General features: G+C 49.2%; 1 protein-coding gene across 1 annotated transcript in view; it reads right to left on the reverse strand.

Moving 5' to 3' along the window:
• ATXN7 (ataxin 7) overlaps window positions 1-22,716 on the reverse strand; it is a 950,731-nt gene that overhangs the window by 668,738 nt on the left and 259,277 nt on the right. The window contains exon 3 of the mRNA XM_069643713.1: window positions 16,652-16,756. Coding sequence (XP_069499814.1) covers window positions 16,652-16,756 — 105 coding nt within the window. The remainder of the gene's footprint in view (window positions 1-16,651; window positions 16,757-22,716) is intronic.

The following is a 22,716-nucleotide window of genomic DNA, read 5'->3' on the forward strand; positions in this document are numbered from 1 at the left end:
GAGGAGCGAATCTGGCCGGGCGTGATCATCTTGAATTTCTCTTGGGGTAGGAAAAGATTGAACTGGGAAAGGTCTAGGATGGTGCGCAGGCCAGCCTGGTTGGGTTTGGGCACCGTAAACATCCGGGAGTATAAGACCTCCCCTCGCTCCCCAAGGGGAACGGGTTTCACAGCTCTGAGGTGCAGAAGTTTCTGAACCTCGGCCTTGAGGGAGGGTGAGCCCAACAGCTGAAAAGGAGGGTTGAGGGGTGAGGTAGGGGGTAAAGGCAAGAGGAAGCACGCTCGAGCGACTGACAAGACCCATCTGTCTTCTGTGATGGCCTGCCACGCCACCCAATGAGACGCAATGCGTCCTCCCACCGGGGTCTCGTGCAAGCGCGGAAAACCCTCATTTGGCAGGCTTATCGGTGGCGGTGCCACCTGAACCTGATGAGGCTGAGGAGCGGGAGAAATACTGTGTACGCTGTTGTCTACGGCGGTTATTCCCCACAGGAGTATCCACTCTGCGAGATTTGCGGTCGAGGAAGCCCCTAAAACCAGAGGAAGGTTGACCTTGAGACAACAGCCTTTGAGACTTGAAGGGAGCGTTAACCAGCTATAACAAGGGGGTTGTCCTCCCCTCTAAGTCTAGGAGGTGTACAGGGAAAATTCAGTGTACAGTGGTTATTTAGACCCTAATGGGAACACACATCATTCTGGGCAACCATTAAGAAAAACGACATACTTGCTGATGCTGAACACATGACTCAAAAATATATGTAAAATGAATTTTAATTTATCATTTAACTTTCTATTATGAGCTTTTTTTAAATAAACTTTATATTGCAAGAAATTCCAGTTGTTTCATTTCATAACAATCCATGATGTCCATTCATGAAAAAAACATACATAGTTCAAGATTCACTATATAAAGGAAACTGTACTCAGTGACATAAGAAGTAGGTTCATCATTTTTGTATCTGGCCAACAACTTAAAAATCAAAATGTCCTATGTCATTGAGAATGGAGAACACACTGAGAATGTAAGATGGGGAGACGGTTGAATCTATGTCTCCTGTGCCCGGCTAAAGTCTGACCTTATATTCGGTCTACGTCTGGAAATGATGTTAGGGATTTTAAAGGGCAGCACAATCAAAAAAGGCCCATAAAAAATCTGGGTGGGTGTGCTGCTGGCGTTTCGGCAGGATAGATTGATAGCCTTCTTCTTGGGCCAAAAAAAGTCAGGAGACTGTGTGGGAAAAGAGAAAGCAAGAAAAAATCACGAGGGAGAGAAATCAATGTTAAAATGCAGCAGCAGAGTGCTTGAATAGGTCGATACATAGTATCTAATACTAGAACACAGGTCCTGGAACAGATTCCAAAAGAGGGGGTCCACTCACCACTGGTCGTGCTGCCAGTAAGTGCAGATGGACGCCATGTCTTTCCAAAAAGGGGCAGGTGAGGATGCAGGTTGTGGCTGCGTGGGTATGAGGGCTGGCCTGGTTGGTGGGAGGCGACCCTTATGTGTGGCTGAAGCGGGATCCCTGAAGCGATAGACAGGGTCTGAGGAGGGTCCACAGGAAGTGGCAACTCAGAGAAACTGCGAACAAACACAATCAGCAGTTAGTGGCACTGCTGTACAGTTGGTAGTGTGGTACTATCACAGGAGTGGATAAAGTGGGGGGACACTCATACAGGGAAAGTAAATTACCTGTCTCAGGTTGTAGGAGCGCGTGGTTCGTGAGCATGGGGAGCCCGAATGGGGGTTAGCCAAAAGAAAAATCTTCGAGGCTGTGGAGCTCATGGGTAAGATTCGTCTCGTGAGCCCTGTGAGCAAACAATGAAAAGAAAAAATGAATAAAAATATAAAAACGGCATGAGGGAGCAATAAGTCTGAATTGGAGCACACAGACTGGAAGTAATGCGAGATGGCAGGAAGTCTGTTGCCAAAATCTACCTAGCTGGGCAAAGGAAGCAGGGGACACGTACCTGATGCGGTTGCCGGCGAGCAGCAACAAGGTGCAGGCGTCTCAAAATGGTGCCTGTGCTGGCTCTGGAATGGAGAGCTCAGTATATGCGCTGTGAGGCGGAGCGCCACAGCGCATGCGCTGGAGACTAGTGTCTCGTAGCGTTGGAAACGACGTGGCGTGGGGGCGCGCAGGGGTAGGCTGGCTGATCAAGGGGCTCGGCCCTGCTGGAAGGACGCGATCTCTGGGAAAGCGAACCCAAATGTGAGGACCGCTGGGGAGGCGTCCGTGCTCGGGCTAGGACCCATGTGAGCCCAAGTCTCCGCGACCGAAAAGGGCGGAATCGTGTGAGTTAAACACACGGGGAGAGTGGCGAAGGTTGCAGTGTGGTGGGAGAGGGGGGGATTGGGGGGGGGGGAATATTAACTCTAGAATGGATGAGTCTACTGGTCGGGTGCTAGGGACATGGACTGTTACACAAAGTGTATGCGTGATGCAGCCCAGTCTAGTGCGATTACCCAAAATAGTACATTGGGCCTGGAACGTCATGGTGGAGAGATGATAAAAATGCACAAATTTAAAGGGGTTACAGACTACATCCCTGCATAGTTAAAGTGGGCCTTTGTGTTAGTCTGTCAGTGGAAAGAAAATGTGTAAACCAATTATAACACAACATCTGTCTAGTGCTCTAATTTAAACAGGTCCTGTACAATAATAAGTGCAGTAACACATGATGACGGATGGCAAGTACATCTGATTCCAACATTTACTTTCCAAGACAGTGAATTAGGCACGGAAGGTGTGTGGCTACTTAAGACAGTACATTGGGCATGGAACATCATGGTGAAGAAATGAGAAATTATAAAAATGATAAAAATTCACATTTATACAGATTACAGACTACTTCCCTGCATAGTTTGAGTGGGCATTAATATTAGTCTGCAAGTGGTACAGAGTGTAAAACAACATCTGTCTAGTGCTCTGATTTAAACAAGTTGTGTACAATAATAAGTGCAGTAACATGATAATGGATGACAAGAAATAGTCCTGCCAACAAGCACGAGCGTTAACCAGAACAGACAATGATTTAGCCGTCTGAGTGCTATCTTTGGTTTTGGTGAGCTCTACATCAGTAGAAGAGTGAAAAAGCTCCTTACCATCAAATGGAAGGTCCAGAACCTTGTCTTGCACCTCCTTCGAGAACTTAATGGCATGCAGCCACGCTTGCCACAAGGTATCAACCCCAAGCATCAGACCCCGAGCCGAGGCGTCTACGTGATGAGCCACAGCCTCCAGGAGATTCTGGGCCCAGACCCTGTCATCGGAAAGGCCTCCTCTGAAATCCTCCAACTTCTCGACCGGAATGTGCTCCTCAAACTCCGACAGACCTCTCCACATCTGCATGTTAGCTCCCGCCAAAATCAATTCTGCATTGGCCTGCCTGAGCTGTAAGGCCGTATTGGCAAAGATTTTCCTCCCTAGGGAGTCCAGGAGCTTGTCCTCCTTTCCCAAGACCTGAGCAGCTGTCGCGGAGGAGGATGCTGCAGGCCTGAATTGCAACGTAGCCGCAGCCATCACTGTGGAGAAGGGAGGCGGACAAGACGACAAGGCCACTTCTTCCGAAGAATGCAGCCTGTACCTCGCGTCAATCTTTTTATGGACAAAAAGTCCCGAGTGTGGCTTTTCCCAAACTCTTCGGACCTCGGCCAGAACGTCCTTCAGAAAGAACAGGCCGTTACGCTCCAAAGGAGACAAGGTGAACGCCCCAGAAAGCACGCCCTCCTGCGGAGCAGGTGCCTCGGGCACCGGAACATCTAAGAAATTCATCATGTCCAGCACCGGTAATGGAAAGCTCTGATAGAGCGGGGAAGGTCCTCATTGTCCTGATCGCCTTGAGGGTCATCTGACAGGTCAGGATCCTGCTGAGCTGTGTCAGGCACTGCCTTGTCCACTGGGGACAAATGGTGGTACAGCCGGAAGAGCAGGGGGAGGCACCACGGGCAAGGGAGGCGCCTGCGGGACCACCGTCGGAACGGGTGGACATATCTCCTTGAAAAGCCCTTTGAAATATTCCCTCCTGGGGTCGGTGCGCATAAGCGCTTGAAATTTACCGAAAAAAGCGTGCTCGGGAGATTGTTTCCGAACCTGAGGAAGCCTCTCATGAGGTGGACAAATCCAGGGACGTAACCAAGAAGGGTGCCACATCAGCCCCTCCACCGACGAATCCACATAAATCAAGGGAGCCGCCCCCGCAGGGCAACGAGACATTGTGCGGAAGAGGCATCCGGGCGTTCCAATCATAAACCGGCCGGTAAGGATGCGCACAAGGGACCTTAGGTTCACCCGAAGGACCGAACCCTATACCAGGGGCCGATGGCGTAGTTGTAGGGGGTAGTACCTAAAATGGCCGCCGTGGTTGCGGCGGGAACGGCCGCCATTTTATCCTCATCTGAGGGGAACTGCAGCACGTGAGGAAGTGAGGCAGGGGTCCCCGTCGATGGGTCAGGGGTCTTAATTTTAGCCTTAACATAAGGAACCTCGGCAGAGCTGGTACTAGGAGGCCTGGAATGTTTCTGCGACATACCAACCGCCAACTGAGCCTGCGAAGGAAGGGCCTCGGCACTGCCGGTAAAAGAAGAAACTTTCTTCTTTGCCCCCTCAACAGATCTGGGGTCACCACAAGAGCGGGAACGGTAAGCTTTCACCGACAGGGCCTTGCCCGGCCCCTCAGAACTGTTGGTATCCTTAGCCTCTGTAAGAGGGACCTGGGACCTAAGCCCAGTAGAAGCCTTATCGGCACAGGCAGCAAACATACGTTCGGTAACCTCAAGCCCAGCCAAGACCTCGGGGCGCACCCCGTTTTTTTTTGAGGGAAGCCGAAAGAGCGGCCTCAGAGCAAGCTCCGGTACCCCACGATTCAGTAGAACTGGGTCTACAAACAGCCCCTACAGGAGGGGCCTCGGAGCGTACTCCGGTGGACACATGCCCCTTACGGAGACCCTCGGAGAAAACTCTGGCAGAATTATTAGGCCAGACAGGCACCTCAGGGCAAACCCCGGTAACAGGGCGATCAACGCCCCTCCCGGCTCGAGAGGAACCCGGAAAGGTATCCCACAGCCGGGGTGCTCTGAAAAGTAAAGAACTTACTGGGCGTTTTTTCTTCTTGTCGATGAGCGCCTGAAAATGCGAAGGAGGAGTCCGTCCCAACACCTTCTCCCACCGCTCCAACCGACGTTGAAGTGCCCGGACCGAAAGGGAGTCACAGTAAAAACAGGAGTCCCAACGGTGTTCCGGACCCAAACACTCTAAACAAAGAGGATGGGGATCCGCCCTCGCGAAGCGACGGTGACACGAACAGTCTGGAAAATCTAGTTTAAAAGACAGACCGACTAGTAAACTTAACGGTAGCGAGAGCCAGAGAGGGAAAAAGGGAAGAAAGTCTGAGGATGCAAGTGCGTCCGGCCCCGATCGTGCGGAGTAAAGGACTGATGGGCGATGCGCGGGACCGAGCCAAGGTGGGCGGGGTTACGGCCGCGTGCCGGGCCCCGCGCAGGAAAGAGGGACACATTTTTGAAAAAAATGTGCATGCTTTTTACAAAGTTCTCCCATAAGTATGGAGGAAAGGGGACAGGACGTAGGAGTATTGAACATTTGCTTTTTGTTGAATTGGATGGTGCAGGTGAGACACCTTTACAGGAAGTTTCTGTGTGCGCTTGAACTCCAACAGGTGACCGTGCTGGATGGCATCTAGCATCCATCTGTCTTTTGCAATTGCTTGCCACCTGTGGAGATGAAAAGCCACATTTCCTCACAGCGGTGTGCCCTTGAGGCAGTCATTGCTGGGCCTTGTTCCCTTTACCTCTGAGAGGTGGTTGATATGCGAATTACGTTGCACGCACTTGGTGATACTCCCTGCTGCGAAGCGAGGACCGGTAGTTCCTTCTATATCCCTGGGAGTACTATCCGGATCTGCCGTCGTTCTCGTTGTCCCTAGAGGAGCTAGATTGACCCTCGAAAGGAACATAAAGACCTGCTGCCCTGTACAACTGTTCGTGATCTAGCAGCATTGGAGTCTGCTTTCATTGTTTTAAAGGGCCTCATCGATTTTGTCACCATAAAAACACACTCCCTCAGATGGCATGTTGACAACTTTATGTATCACCTCCTGTCTAAACTCTATGCAGAGTAGCCATCCTTGCCTTCTCAACCCCATTACCAATTTACTTGAATCCTGTTTCATCATTGCAGTGGATCTCGCAGAAACTGTGGTTTGAGGCCTTCTCACCTTCAGGTATCAGTGTCATTGCTTCTTTCTGCTGTTGCTCTGGCAAGTGCTCTAATAATGTGGTGCCACATTTCTCAGTCATAGCAAGCCACTATTACAAGGGTATTGGCTGCTTGTTGCCCCGATGGGGAGCACTTTTTTGCCAAAGGCATCCATTTTCCTGCCATTATCTGGGGGAGTGGCACATTTTTATTGTGCATGCGCCTTGCGACCTACAGACTCTGCAGAGGGCTGTGAGGTTTTTGGTGTTGTATCCGGTGCCTTACATTTCTTGTCTAGTCTCCCTTTTAGTGCCTGTTCCGACAAAGGATGTTTGGGGGTCCGTAGCCCTTCTTGCCAAACATGATCTAGGATGGGTATAGAAAACAGCTTTTCTGCGCTTAACCAGGTTATAAAAAGGAAGGCAGTCTTTCTGCTGCAGGAGTTTAACCAAATTCCTAGCACGCTTTTGATACCATGCCATGGAAAACACCAATGTCGTCTGGAGGAGAGAGTTGTGCTGGACTATCCTGTGATCTCACGTATCGTCTCGGCAAGGAGAAATGGAAGACGTGGTAGAGCTTGTCTTGATCTGTATACACTAGTTCCCCCTCTTCTTGCTCACCTATTCGTGGGCTTTCCCTTCTTGGAGGTGGAGGTCTAGGTGGAGATTGGGCTCCATGTGTCAAACATGGAAGATTGGCGCAGTCCCTAGCTGAATGCCCTTTATCCCTTTCTTCTTGCCGACCTGCTATACCCTGGTCATTCCTGCAAAGATGGACTGCACCCCTCTGGCCGACGAGGTGGGAGTCTGGCATTGAGTTGTCCTAGCAGCGTTTGCAGAGTGCAAAGTGCCTGCAGGGAGAGTAGAGATTGCAGGTTTGAAATGGGATATGATGGTATCACACCTCCAGTTCCCGATGGTGTAGATGGAAAACCAAGTGGTACATTATGTAACCTTAGGTGTTTATTCTCCTCTTGATTGGAAGCGACCAGACGAATTGTACTGTACATGTGGTTGGATCCTGCATTCTTCAGAATCGGAATCCATGAGCCCCCACTCCCCGGGCACTCCTCTCTTGGACGCTCTAAATCAGATCTCATGCTGTAAGATTTCATCTGGCAGGATGTCTGAGTACACGAGACCCACCTAGAGAGAGTTGCCTGTGCCCCAAAGGATCTTCTCTGTAGGAGTTTCTAGTATTCCTTTACTGCAGGAGGATATATTGTCCTGATTTTGTTGGATAGGTATGTATCGTGGCTTCAGCAGTGGAAATGGAAGGGCTTGTGAGAACTGCAGCCTCACTCCCGGAAGATGCGTTTTTTTTTTTACCAGACTATCGTCGACGAGAGATGTCCCGATTTTGTAAAAGTGAGTATTGTCGCCATTTTTGTCATCTGAGAATGCTTGGTGGACAAATCTAGTCCAGAGGAAGATCTGACCTTTAGAAGTGCAAGAGTCTGAGGACAAATGGGGTTTCATTTTCAAGGACGAAGATGTAGTCTTCGTGGACGATTTGGACTTTTGTTTCTCCGTCGGAGAGAATGTTCTGAACGAGTGGGAGGTGGACTTGGGTCAATGGACGTGAGCCCTTATACATCGGTTTCGACAATGGTATTTTAGTCTACGGGACTTTGGACAACTACTTAGGAACGGACCAGGAGCCTGTGGCTTGATGGCAAACGCATGTCAGAGGGGGTGGTAGCTCTCCCACTCCTTGACTATCCTGCTTCCGACGCTGGATATGCTCGTTCATCAAGCCAACAAATCAGTCAAGGTTTCTGTCTTTTAAGGTTTTCGGTGAAAAACCCTTGACAGATTTCACATTCCTCCGGTGAATGGTTAGGATAGAGGCAGTATGAACAGTTTACATGCCGGTCACCTCCGTAGACGTTCTACAGACCGCAAGTTCCACAGGGCCTGAACAAGGATATTTTTAGATCAAACGGTCTCCATGTATGCAAACAGCACCGTAGAGGAGTCGTTGGTTGCTACGGTTAAGAGAATAAATTGAAAAAATATATATTTTGTGTGGTAAAATAATTTCTCTTTAAAGAGAAGAACGAGGAATCCCACCAGCTAGAAAGACGGTTGAAATATGAGGGGAAGCTACTGGGGCGGAGCTATACACTCTGAGTCCTATTGGTGCGGACCAAAAGAACCCACAACGACATTGGTGGAACACTAGCTTTTCCATAGGTTAATTTAGTACTTTAAGTAACCGGGGATTCCCAGCCTTATCAGGAATATTCACAGCATGTGAATCCATGAAAGATCCAATGCTGGAGAAGAACAAGTTACTTACCAACTGGTAACGTTCTTTTGATTGGATGTTCCGCCAACGTATTCCTCATCTTAGATGTACTCCTTCCAGCTTTAGGCGCTTCGGAAATTTGTTCTTGACAGAGGGCGCTGATGTCATCGAGTCGATGGTCCCTTGAAGGTCTCGGTCGAGGGTGCCAACAGCTATACAAGTAGCACGCGGAGCGCCCGTTGGCCTCAGTTCTGTTTTTCCCCCTCTTGTTCTACTGTGTAGATTGTGCCGGTAGTCCGGTATTAGCCTTGCGAGAGTTGAAGTGGCAATAACTCGGAAAATCTACAAAGGAGTAGGATGGGAGGGCGATTAGGAATATGTTAGAGGAACATCCAATCTAAAGAAAGTTACCAGTTGGTAAGTAACTTGTTCTTCCAATGGATTGTGTCCTCCAACGTATTCCTCATCTTAGATAGACTCCCAAAGCAGTATAGAAAATTCTCTGGAGGAAGGAGTAGATTTTTGATACCATTATAAGGTGGAATATAGCACTGCTTAACCAAAAGCAAGCTCCTTAGCCTGTGAAGCATCCAGACTATAGAATTTTAAAAAAGTGTACAGCGATGACCAAGTTGCTGCTTCACAAATGGATTTTATGGGAACACCTCTTTGAAGAGCTGTCGAAGAGGCAATGCCTCTGATGGAATGGGCCCTTATGCCTTCTGGTGGGTCTTTTTCCCCCAATCTGTAGCATTCTGAAATGCAAAGCACAATCCAACGTGATATGGTTTGTTTTGACACCGATTGACCCAATTTCCTTCCGGCGTAACCAATGAAAAGTTAATCATCCACTCTAAGCTTGGAAAGCCTAGAAATGTAAAAGCTTAAAGCTCTTCTCGGTTCCTCCTCCTTACTAGGATGAGGTGGAGGGTAGAATGCGGGTAGAACAATTTTCTTATTTAAATGAAAATCGGACCCAACTTTAGGTTAAAAAAATGAGGGTTTAACCCTTAATACCACTCTGTCCCTATGGAACACAGTATAGGGTGGCCCAGAACACAGTGCCTGCAGTTCGCTCACTCTTCTTGCAGATGTTAAAGAAACTAGGAAAGCAGTTTTCCATGTTAGTAATCTTAATGGACAAGTGTGCAAGGGTTCAAAAGGGGCACACTAAGAATTTTAGAACCAGATTAAGATCCCAAATTGGTACTTGGAAAGGGTAAGGAGTAAACACATTGGTGAGTCCTTTTAAGAATTGTACTATTAAAGGAATTTTGAAAGCGGAGCATTCTTCCGACGAGCGCTTGACAATGGAAAACACTGCAAGATGACCTTTAATGGTCCCAACATTTAGACCTCTATGTGCTAGGGACAAGAGTAAGGACAACACTTAGGGAATGGAACAGAGAAAAGGATCAACATTCTTTTCTCTGCACCAGTTGCAAAACTTTTTCCAACGGCAATGGTATAGAGATTTTGTTGCTGGCCTTCTTGCTGAAAGCAACACCTCCATGACGTCATCTGGAAGGTCCCAATCCTTGTATCTCAGCCTTTCAGATACCAAGCATGAAGGTTGAGAATCTTGACCTCAGGATGGAGAACCTGGCCCTCCATTTGTGAGAGAAGGTCCTCTCTCTGAGGAAGACGTACTGGGGGACAGATGGCTATGTCTAGAAGGTCCGGGTAACAGTTCTCCTGGCCCAATCTGGGGCAATTAGGATTATGCGGTTTCCGAACCGTCTCAATCTCCTGATGACACGAGGAATGACAGGAATCGGAGGGAACGCATATAATAGTGGGAAGTTCCACTCCACCATGAACACGTCCCCTAGGGCTCCTCTGAGGGGAAATTCCCTTGAGCAATACCGTTCACACTTCCGGTTGATCCTGGTCACAAACAGGTCTACTTGATGGGTTCCCCAAAGGGCGAAGATCTCTTGAATGACTTCCTGAGAGAGTTCCCACTCATGGGACACTGTACTGCCTGCTCAGAGCGTCCGCCGTCATATTCTTCTCCTAGATACTGCTGTTAAGGAGATTCCTTCTTGAATTGCCCCATACCAGAGCCGCATTGCCTCTCTGCACAGAGGTAGTGACCCTAAACCACCTCTTGTTTAGATAATGCATGGCCACTGTGTTGTCCATCATTATCAGGACTTTTTTCCTCTGACAGATGGCAGAAAAGCCTTCAGCGCTAGTCCGATTGCTCTCAGCTCTACAAGGTTGATGTGGAGTTTGGACTCCGATGGAGACCAACGACCGCTGATTTTCGGGTCGTTTGCATGAGCTCCCCAACCCATGAGTGAGGCGTCCATCAGTACTGTAATCTCCAGTCATGGTTGCCAAAACGGTTCTCCTTTTAGGATATTCTCTGTGGCAGTCCACCACAGAAGATCCTGCCGAACCATGTTCGGAATCTGAAGAAAATCCGTCATTTGACCCGAGAACTGGGACCATTGAGTTTTTAGAGCCCATTGAAGGGATCTCATCCTCAGGCGTGCCTCTCGCACTAGGAAGATGCAGGATTAGGCCGAGCAACCTTAAGAAGTCGTAGGCATAGAGATTTTGGGCATTTTGGAATTTGGAAAGCATCTGAAGAATGTCTTGAGCCCTTAACTTGGGAGGCGAGCTCTTTCCCAAGGAAGTGTCTAATACAGCCCAAATGTACCGGAGCTTTTGGGAAGGTGTCATTTTTGATTTCTTGAAATTGAAGAAGCCCAGTCTGTGGAGGAAGTGGCAGGTGACTTTCAGATGATCCAGTGCTTGCTTGGCAGAACGTGCCCTGATCAACCAATCGTCCAGGTAGGGGTAAACGTGCCCCTCCCCCCCTTCTCCTGAGGTGTGCTGCCATCAGTACCATTAACTCGGTGAAGACCCTCGGGGCAGAGGTCAATCCGAATGGCAGGACTCGAAACTGATAGTGTGAGTCGCCAACTACGAACCTCAGGTATTTTCTGTGCTTGAGATGAATCGGCACATGAAAATAAGCATCCTGGAGGTCCAATGACACCAACCAATCCTGAAGTTGTAGGGCCTGAAGGATCTGAGAAAGAGTAACCATCTTGAACTTGTCCTTCCTGAGGAGCTTGTTCAAGCCTCTTAAGTCCAAGATGGGTCTCAGTCCTCGGTCCTTTTTGGGGACCAAAAAATAAGGGGAGTACCATCCCTTGTTCCTCTACGCTACAGGTACTGGCTATATAGCACCTTTCTCCAGCAGGGTTAGAACTTCCTGCTGTAGGAGCGGGTCTGAAAACCTCAAAGGGTGTCTCCCTGGTGGATTGCTTAGAGGTTGCGTTAGAAAAGGAAGGCAGTAACCTTGGGCTATTATTTCTAGAGGCCAAACTTCTGAAGTAATGGCTCGCCATTCTTGCAGATGCTGTGACAGTCTGCCTCCCACAGGTATTTTGTGATGCAAGTCCTCAAAGTGTTTTTGTGGCGGTTGCTGCGGCCGCTGATGGCAAAGAGGCTGCAGCTGGAGCTGACTTTGCACGTTTTCCTAGTCCACCGCAAGTGGCCCTTCTCTGGCCCCCTTGACTGGCCATTCCTCTTGCCTTTGCATATGAAGAGTAGTAACGATAGGATCGTCCCGACACACGAAAAGGCTGAGGTTGTCCAGTAGCAGCTCCTAAAGACTTGGCAGCTGCTTTTGAAGTCTGCAACTACTCAAGGCTCTAGTCAGTCTTGTTGCCAAAAAGTTGAGATCTGTCAAAGGGCATGTTCAGAAGACAGACCATGCAAATCTGCGCATTACCTTGCTAGTGCCCATGGACCTGCTCACACTATCTGCAGTGTGCAATCCAGACTGAAGGGATTCCTGCATGGAATCCTTCCCTTTCATCCTCTTCCGGTATGTGCTCCGCCGCCATTGCAATGCACTCCCACAGAGTGTACGAAAATGTTGCCAAGGCACATGTGGAGTTGGCTGATTTTAACGCCATACTCCCAGCTGAAAATACCTTACGTGCCCAACCATCCACACGCTTGTCATCCCTATCCGGAGGTGTAGAAGGGTACGCCACCTTATTTGACGCTGTGGCTGCCTGGACAACCAGACTCTCAGGAATAGGGTGTTTAGACAGATAGCCGGGGTTGCTACTGGAAGGGTGGTATTTTGAAGTAAGGGATTTATTCAACGGAGGAATAGAATCCGGAGTCTCCCAATTTTTGGCCACCCTATTTTGCAAGGCTACATGGAAGGGTAAAATCGGATCTTCGGTGGCACCATGATGCAATGCATCGGTCAGATCATCCTGGATGAATTGAGTTGGTGGTCTCGTCCTCCTAAATAATCGACCACCTTTGTCATTAGTTGACGGTATGAGGGACTGGCATGTTCCCTGGTTCTGGCCTGGCAGAATCTGTTTCAGGCAAAGTATCAATGCCACTCGCATTATGTAAGGTTTCCACCAGGTCCCTCATCCTGCTTTCCTCAGAAATCAGGCATTCTGGGACATTTGGGGTACCATATTCCAGTCCAAAGGAGCATTCTCCTCATCAGAGCTCAAGGATTTGAAAAATTATTTCCTTGGAAGAGGTTTAAAAACCTTTTCTGGGAGAGGTGGCAGAGGTGTATAAGTGGAACCCTAAGAAATTACAGCCTTTGTAGCCTTCTCTTTTGCTGTTTTTTTAGCTTCTGGCCGAGTTGGCTGATCTGGAGCCTTTGGAACATTTGGCGCCGAGGGCTTCGGGGTAGACGTCGACAAAGGTGTCGATGGCGCCGACGAAATAGTGGTCGTCGAAGGAACTGGTTTCGAGGGCATCGAAGTGCTCTTCAAGTGCTTGCCCTTTGAGCTGCGTCAGGTTTCAGACGGCGTCGGTGACCTCGAACGGTCGACTCGAGCGGTCTTTTTCTCTCGGCGTCCTGGAAGGTTCTCGATCCTTCCTCCTTCGATCACCCGGGCTGGAGGACGCGTGAGTGTCGAAACCATAGCACTCCCGACCGGCTTCCAAAGAAGGCGCGGACCGAGGCTTAGCTTTTTCGAACACCTCCATCCTTTTCACCCTGACTGCTTCCCACTCTTCGGAGTAAGAATGTTTTGTGGGGCATTTCATCCTTTTTGGGGATTTGTTCGAGGACGAGATGTAAGGGGACCGGTGGCGTCTTTTCTTAGACTTTTTTGTCCAAGACTAAGAGCGATGAGAATCGCTTCGGGACCTAGACCGATGCCTTTCGCGTCGAGGAGCTTTCTCCTCACGGGCCCTCGACTCGACATTAGAGGCTTTTTGTTCGGGTTTACGACCTACCTGCAGTTTTCTCTTCCTCTCTCGCAAGGCCTTGCCCGTCATCGCCTGACACTTCGGACAGGCCTCCATGTCGTGGCCTTCCCCGAGACACCACAGACATTCCCGGTGCGGGTCCATGATGGACATTTTCGAACCGCAGGATTTACACTTTTTGAATCCTGATCGCGGGGTCGTAGTCGGGGTCGATGACGAGGACATAATCGAATTTCTTCAGCTTTTACTGCGTCACAGAACTACTCAAGGCGCGTTGAAGCAACATGTACTGCGGAAAAACGGAACGGAGGCCAACGGGCACCGCGCATGCTACTTGTATACCCGATGACGTCACCCTCGACAGAGGCCTTCGAGGGACTATCGACTCGACAACATCGACGCACGGCACCCTCTGCCGAGAAAACATTTCCGAAGCAGCTAAAGCTGGAAGGAATACATCCAAGATGAGGAATACGTTGGAGGACACAATCCATTCGAACTTAGTTTATCAATGTCAAGGTTCTGTTTTCCTAAATAGACAGCTGTTCTGGCGATTTGCATTGCAGGTATAGGGTTAACTTTGGTGTGGGCAAACGCTTGCTTTAATCAACATCTAGAGTGATGCAGGGAAAAATCTACAATTACCAGTCTTTTGCCAACATTTTCACAACTTTCCCCTTCTGGCGAGTGGTGTGTTGCTTGTCCTGTGTCAAAGACACTATATGTGATGTTCTAGTTTCTCCTTCAGGTGGCAGGGTTCAGCTCTACATTAACCCGGTGTGCATGCTGGCTCAGCACCTCCTTTTTTCACTGCTCATCCCAGGCCACTGTCATGCCTCAACCACATTGTGTGGGCACAGCTTGGTATTTCAGTGGGGTCCTTGCCGGGACAGAGACCTGCTTAATGTCCAGAGGGCAGGCACCTACCTCTGCCGTTGGTTCCCAGGCAACGCTGTCTCATTTTACAATTACTTTGTGGGGTTCAGTGCTCCTTCACATCCACTATGTGCGCCTCCATGTTCACCTGCTCAATCTAGGCTGCGGTCACGTCTCGCCCATGCCATAAAGGAATCCTTGATATCTTAGAGAGAATCTTGTGAGAAGGACCCCAAGATCCACTCAATGCCTAGGGTAACATAGGGCATGCTCCTACCTCCCCTTTATGTGTGCATCTGCCGGGACATCCTCTTTCGCACTTGTGCCAAGACTTTCCACAGCATCCAGTCTACTCCCAGGACATCCGGGCTGTTGCAGAGTCAATTGTCTAGTGCCTGCGTCGGCCGGACTTCGCAATAAGGCCTTCAGCTCAAAGTCTCCAGCCTCTGTTCAGCATTTTGGGAGGTGGAGCGACTACCTCCACCCACCTGACCGCCAACGCAAAGTTGAATGGGCATCTATCAGTACATATAGCATCTCTGGGGCGCGTTTACGGGCACATGATGGGTCTTGATCAGCTTGCATCGGGTACAGAGCTCCCTGGTTAAGTGGCCTTGTGGTCGCTGGCCTCTGTTGACCCCCACAACCTCCAACCTTCCTAATTTTAAAAGAGCATCACAAAGCCTTTGTTGCAAGGCAGACCCAATTACTAAATGAAAAAAAAACACTAATATTCTCATCTGTTCTCTAATGGAGAAATCACCATTTCATACTTTGTTTTATAGAAATCTTCCAGAAGTCTGCTTTTTCTAGTTGGTATTAACTACCCAGTTTTAAAATACACATTGTAAATGCAGACCAAAATTATTAACAAGCCTTACCGTTATTTATGTGGAGGATATGCCAATTTGGAAAACTAAAAATCACCCAAAGAATAGTGCTCCTATTGTGTGTACAATGGTTAGTTTATAACAAAGAAATGGGAATGTAAAGAATTGTGCATGTCATGCATTATACCTCTCCCATTCCTTTTAACGTTTTAGCAGAGTGACATCAAATCTATACTCAGACTCCAAGATGCAATACAGTTGCTGAGGCAATCCAAGATGTAATTCTCTCCAAATTTAAAAAAACGGCACTCGTGTGGCCTGCTCTTTACAATCAATTAGGCCTAAAGCATCAAAAACATGATCTCAAATCAACTATTTGTAAAAAAGCAAAATGGAGCTATCTTAGGAGAAGATGGCAATTGTACACTAGTCCATGAGCTTTAGTGAAATCCATAGTCATCCTTCCAACCCTTAGCTGAGCAGCAGTCCTTTCTCTTATGTAAATCACAAAATGCAGAGCATTCACGACCAAACTTGATATTCTGAGTATTTTAATTCTAGCAATACAAACCTCTACGTAATGGAAAGGATACTTGTCAGTTTATGAACGCCTGCCTTGTGACTTTGGAAAACGCCTCATCCCCACTATCTCCACAACCGAATTCAAGGGAAAAAAAAAAAACACTAACTTTACGTCCTCCAACTACTCACCAATAAAATCTTGCAACGTTTAACACTAAACTTGCATCAGGAGACCAAACAGGTCTGGCATATCTAACAAGCTTGTATTTATTCTATCAGCAATCACTCACCTACCACATCAATCATTACTTGGCAACCAGGGCAACACTATATACAGAACCAGCCCCTGAAACTGAACAAAGCGGTGCTCTCATCGGCACACAGGTAACCGGTACTTCCGATCTGCACCCATCAACACCACAGGTTTTTTTCCTGCATCTGCCTTTCCTGCTATCTGCCTTTATTTACAGAGCCATCCACATCAAGGTTGGTTAATGAATTTGATTTCAAAATAATGGTTAAACATCATGACTTGGTCTTCATAAGCATTTATAGATATTCCTCTTATGTTTTATATATTAGCATGACTAATTGCATTACCTTTATAAAAAGTATTAGTTGCACTTTGCCCTTTTAGCATTACCGGTTATCAGGTCAAATAAATTATTTATTGAAAAATAAAACAAATCTCTTCTTTTATGTGGTCTCAACTGACTGGCATGAAAAGGGATTATGCACTTACCATAATGTGACTGAAATGCCTGTGGCTTAATGACCTGATTACAGTGGTTACACATCACCAAATAGAAATCGTCATAGGCTGGGCACAGACCAAATATTGGCATATCTGCAACAGAAGAAAAACAGAGCACAACTTAAAATTAAGGACTCTAGACACCATCAGGTTTAAAAAAGTCACAATGTAAAACATTAATCGTAGACAGATGCACGAAAGAAAAGATGTGTTCTGTGACAGGACATCACAGACAACCACTCGGACAACATTCTTCCAAGGTGGTTTACAAATCACAAATCAGTGGTTTTAGATTAAAACAGCCAAACGTTCAGGCCAAAGAGGCTTGGGGAATATGGCACTACAGCCGAACCTCGCTCTACCGCCACCCTAGCCCAAGCACCCATAACCCTGGTTAGTGCGAAGGTTCAGTAACCCCCATTGTCTTAGTTCCTGGCTAAGGCTTTGGCGGATTCCCAAGCGCTGGCTAGCTGTCTCCCTAGAGGGGTCTTCCAACCCTCATTTTCATAGCCCCGCTTAGTGTTCTATAGGGAGTTTGAGTGCAAGGCACCATTGCCTCTCTGTGGGATTAACCAACCATGCATGCAGCACTTGCCCTTCTACTCTGGTTCCCTCTTGCATTCTCCTCCCCACCCCGCTTCTGTCCCTCTGTTACACGCCACCTTGTTTCCTTCACCCTTTGATGTTAATCTTATTCTTACTTCCTCCTTGCTTACTTCCTCCACTCACTACTGTGACTACCTCCTTCCCTACTACTGCCACCTCTCCACTTCTGCCACCTCTCCTCTTACCACTACCTCCTGCCACTATCCTCCTGCTTCTACCATTACACCTCCCTCTCACCACCGATTCCTCCATCTTGTTACCACTCATAACTAGCACTACCTCCCCTGTTCCTACTACCACACACTAGTTACTACCACTAATGTACTCTCGCCTCACTCATGCAAGCTGCCTCCACAAAATCCCTCTCTCCAACCACCTTTACACTCCTGTTCTCAACCCTCTGGTTGTCCACCTTCTACCATCTGACCTCACAACTTCGTGTTATTAGGTCCTCCTTCGAATACCCTCCCTCTTCCAGGATTAGCCCTTCTCCCTAACCAAGCACTTACCTTACTCCAGGCTATGTGAGTAGGGTTTGGGGAGCTTCATACAGGCTTTTAAGCCTGCTCTCCCGCCCCCCCCCCCCCCTTCAGCTGGACAGCTCGTAAGAAAATCAGAGGGCTGCCATCTCCTGTTATGATCTTCCTGTATGCCTGCTTTTTTAAAAGACAATCCCTACAAGCTACAGCAGAGGTCTTCTGGATCAGAGCTCCTGCTCAAGCCGCCACGTCCGCTCACTGCTTTCCCTCAGCATCCCTCTTACTAGCTTCGCCAAGGCGATGCTCCTCCACAGGGCCGGCCTCTCTCCAGCAGCACCCGCGGATCTCGTCCCCCCTCCCATAGTCACAGGGACAAAGTGGTTGTAAAATGGAGCCTGCCTTCTGGCACCAGAAAAGGGGGTCAGCTTCTCTGCTTCCCCAGACAGGGCCTGGATACAGGGATAAGAAAAACAGCCTATGCATGTTTTGCTCTTGAAACAAGCTTCTTCAGGGCCTACTGAGGTGTGATCTTGAATTCGGGCTATTGGGTATGTGTGCAGTCAGGACATGTTGAAAGCATTGGAAAAACAAGTTACAGAAGTGTGTATAGCAAACATTTAACAATACAAAATAAAAATACATTTAAAATGATTCAAATCATGATAAATGCCATGCAAAATCCAATAAAAAAAAAGGAAGTTTATCAAAAATAAATATGATTATAATGAGGTAAACACGTAAAAAACAATAGGTTAATTCTTGGTTAGATAAATTAGATGCAAGTTATTACCAGATAAGGAATCAAATAATTTGTGTCATTAACTTTCCAGTCATTAATATGTTTGAAGCGGGACTGCCCCTCCCAGAAATTGAGGGCAAAAGGATGAACAAGTTACTTCTTACCTGGTAACGTTCTTTCGATGGGATGGTCCGACGACGTATTCCATATCTATGACATGTAATCACCAGAGCTGTGCTGCTTCGGAACTTTTTTCGGCGGCTGCGTCCTGCGTCGATGCGCCGTCGTCGAGGACCTCCTCCGACGTCCGACGTCATCCGATGTGATAAGTAGGACGCACGACGCCCGTAGCCTCAGTTGTAGTTTTTTCCCCCAGAACGTGTGACCCAAGTCAACTGCCAGTCAGACACAAAGCCTTGCGGAACGTAAGCTGCAATCGCAAAAGAAATTCTGCAGCGGGGAAGGCAGGGCGTGAGCGATATGGAATACGTCGTCGGACCATCCCATCGAAAGAACGTTACCAGGTAAGAAGTAACTTGTTCTTCGAAGGGATTGGGTCCTCCGACGTATTCCATATCTATGACAGACTCCCAAAGCAGTACCAGAGCAAGGAGGAGGGAAAGAATTTAGAATCAAAATTTAGAATAGCCAATCAAATAGGGCAAAGGACCGCCTTGCCAAAGGCCAGATCCTGCCCTCGGATGGAATCGAGGGAATAGTGACTTACAAATGTATGTACTGAAGCCCAGGTGGCTGCATCACAGATGTTGCGAATAGGAACACCTCTGCAGGGCAGTAGATGCAGCCACACCCCTGGTAGAATGGGCCCGCAAGCCAGCCGGTGGGTCCTTACCCGCCAAGCGGTAACACTCCGAGATGGCTAAAATAATCCAGCGAGACAAAGTCTGATTCGTCACAGCTTGCCCCAAACGCTTCCCAGCGTAACCAATAAAGAGTTGATCGTCCACTCTGACCCGGGACATGCGTGAAACATAAAAGCTTAAAGCTCTCCTAGGATCAAGCCTATGGAGCCTCTCCTCTTCCTTACCAGGATGCGGAGGAAGATAGAATGCTGGAAGAACAACCTTCTGGGCCAAATGAAATTCCGTCACTACCTTCGGAAGAAAAGAAGGACGAACACGAAGGACAACCCTGTCCTTGTGAAATACAGTGAAGGGAGGCTTAACTGAAAGTGCCTGTAACTCACTCACTCTGCGAGCGGAAGTAACCGCAACTAAAAACACAGTTTTCAGAGTTAACAGCCTCAAAGGGCAAGAATGTAAAGGCTCAAACGGAGCACCCATAAGAAACCTAAGAACAAGGTTTAAATCCCAACCGGGCACCAGGAAAGGTGACGGAGGGAACACATTAGTGAGCCCTTTCAGAAACTGTGAAATTAAAGGGATTTTAAAGTAAGAACACTCTTCAGACGAGCGCTTAAAGATGGACAGCGCCGCCAGGTAACCTTTAATGGTACCCACTTGCAAGCCCCTGTGGGCCAAAGAAAGTAAAAAGGACAGAACCATGGGGATGTCACATGCAAAAGGATTCACATTCTGAACTCTGCACCAGTCGCAGAACTTACGCCAACGGCAACGGTACAGAGACTTTGTTGCTGGCCTTCGGGCCGAAAGCAACACCTCCATCACGTCTTCAGGGAGGTCCCAATCCTTATACCTCAACCTCTCAGAAGCCAAGCGTGAAGGTTGAGGGATCTGACCTCTGGATGGAGAACCTGACCCCCCTCCCGTGAGAGCAGATCGTCTCGGTAGGGAAGACGACATGGAGGAAGTCGAGAAGGTCCGGGTACCACGTCCTCCGAGCCCACGCCGGAGCAATGAGGATCATCCGGGAACCGAACTTCCGTAACCTCCGCAGCACTTGCGGGATGACGGGGACTGGAGGAAACGCGTACAGCAGCGGGAATGACCACTCCACCACGAACGCGTCTCCTAAGGCTCCTTTTGGAGGAAATTCCCGCGAGTAAAACCTTTCGCACTTCCGGTTGACACTGGAGGCGAAGAGATCCACTTGAGGGGTCCCCCAAAGGGCGAAGATCTCCAGGAGAATCTCCTGAGCCAACTCCCACTCGTGAGAGATCGTGCTCTGCCTGCTCAGAGCGTCCGCCGTCACGTTTTCGTCTCCGGCCAGATGAACTGCCGAGATCGAAACTTCCTGCTGGATGGCCCAGAACTCGAGCTGCATCGCCTCCCTGCACAGAGGAAGTGACCCTGCCCCCCCCCTTTTTGTTGAGGTAGTGCATGGCCACTGTGTTGTCCGTCAGGATCAGGACATTCTTCCCCCGCACAGTCGGCAGAAAAGCCTTCAGGGCTAGCCTGACGGCCCTCAGCTCCAACAGATTGATATGGAGTCTGGACTCCGACGGAGACCAACGACCGCTGACTGTCAGCCCGTTGGCATGAGCTCCCCATCCCGTGAGGGATGCATCCGTCACGATCGTCACCTCCGGCCAGGGAAGCCAAAACGGAGCCCCCTTCATCAAGTTGCCTTCGACGGCCCACCACAGAAGGTCCCGGGCGACCGAGGACGGCACCTGAATCGAGTCCGACATCCTGCCGGAGGACTGCGACCATTGCATCTTGAGTGCCCACTGCAAAGATCTCATCCGCAGGCGAGCCTCTGGCACCAGAAGAATGCAGGATGCCATGAGGCCGAGCCACCTCAAGAAATCGAACGCTGGGAGCGTCTGGGCATGCCGAAACTTGTGCACCATCTGCTGAATGTGAAGAGCCCTCACCTGGGGAGGAAAACACTGCCCCAGGGAAGTGTCGAGCACTGCTCCGATGTACTGGAGCCGCTGTGTTGGCGTCAAATGGGACTTCTTTAAATTGAGGGAGAAGCGCAGCCTGTGAAGGGAGTGGCAGGTGACGGATAGATGATCCAGGACTTGCTCGGGAGAGCTCCCCCTGATCAACCAATCGTCCAGGTAGGGGTAGACGTGAATCCCCCCCTTGCGCGAGATGCGCTGCCACCACCACCATGAGCTTGGTGAAAACTCTCGGGCGGAGGTCAATCCGAACGGCAGGACCCGAAACTGAAAGTGCGAGTCGCCAACCGCGAACCTCAGGTACTTCTTGTGCTTGGGATGGATCGGCACATGGAAGCATCCTTGAGGTCGAGTGACACCAACCAGTCCTGAAGCTTATGGGCCTGGAGGACTTGAGAGAGAATAACCATCTTGAACCTTCCTGAGGAGTTTGTTCAAACCGCGCAAGTCCATGATGGGTCTCAATCCCCCCGTCTTTCTTCGAAATCAAAAAATAAGGGGAATACCATCCCTTGTTCCTCTCCGCTACAGGCACCAGTTCTATGGCGCCTTTCTCCAGCAGGGCTTGAATTTCCTGCGCAAGGAGCGGATCCGGACACCGCAAAGAGAGGTTCCCCGGTGGATTGTCGCGAGGCCTGTGCCGAAAGGGAAGACAGTAGCCGTGGGTTATGATCTCCAGAACCCACCCATCTGAAGTAATGGCTTGCCACTCTACAAGATGCTGCGCCAGCCTTCCCCCAACAGGCGAACCATGGGACATGGCCTCATGACTGAGTGGGAGCGGCGTTACCTGAGGGCAAAGAGGCAACTGCCCGAGCGGCCTTGGCACCACGGGTACCCTGTCGTCCACCTCTGGTACCCCTGCGTTGGCCTCTGACTGCCAGCTCCTCTCGCTTTACTGAAGGACGAGTAATAGCGAAAGGAACCACCCCTCCACTGCTTTCCCCTACGAAGAAAAGGCGGAGGTTGGCGAACTGCAGCGCCCAATGACTTCGTTGCAGCTTTGGAGGTCTGCAACCTCTCAAGGCTCTCGTCAGCCTTGCTGCCAAAAAGGTGCTCACCGTCAAAGGGCATGTTGAGGAGCCGGGACTGCACATCCGGAGCAAACCCCGACTTCCGCAACCACGCAAACCTGCGTATCACGGTGCTCGCCGCCATGGACCTACTGACGCATTCAGCGAAGTCCAAACCCGACTGAACGGACTCACACATGGCATCCTTACCATCCTGGACCATAGCAAGGAAACCATCCCGTTCGTCCCCTTCGGGAATATGTTCAGCCGCTAACGCAACACAGTTCCACAGAGTGTGCGTGAAACGAGACAAGGCACAAATGGAGTTGGCCGCCTGAAGCGCCATACCACCAGAAGAAAACACTTTCTTCGCCCAGCCATCAAAACGTTTGTCGTCCCTATCAGGAGGGATGGTAGGGTACGACGCC

The sequence above is a fragment of the Ambystoma mexicanum genome, chromosome 2p (genome assembly GCF_040938575.1).
Source record: "Ambystoma mexicanum isolate Mex_15411 chromosome 2p, UKY_AmexF1_1, whole genome shotgun sequence".
Taxonomy (NCBI): Eukaryota; Metazoa; Chordata; class Amphibia; order Caudata; family Ambystomatidae; genus Ambystoma; species Ambystoma mexicanum.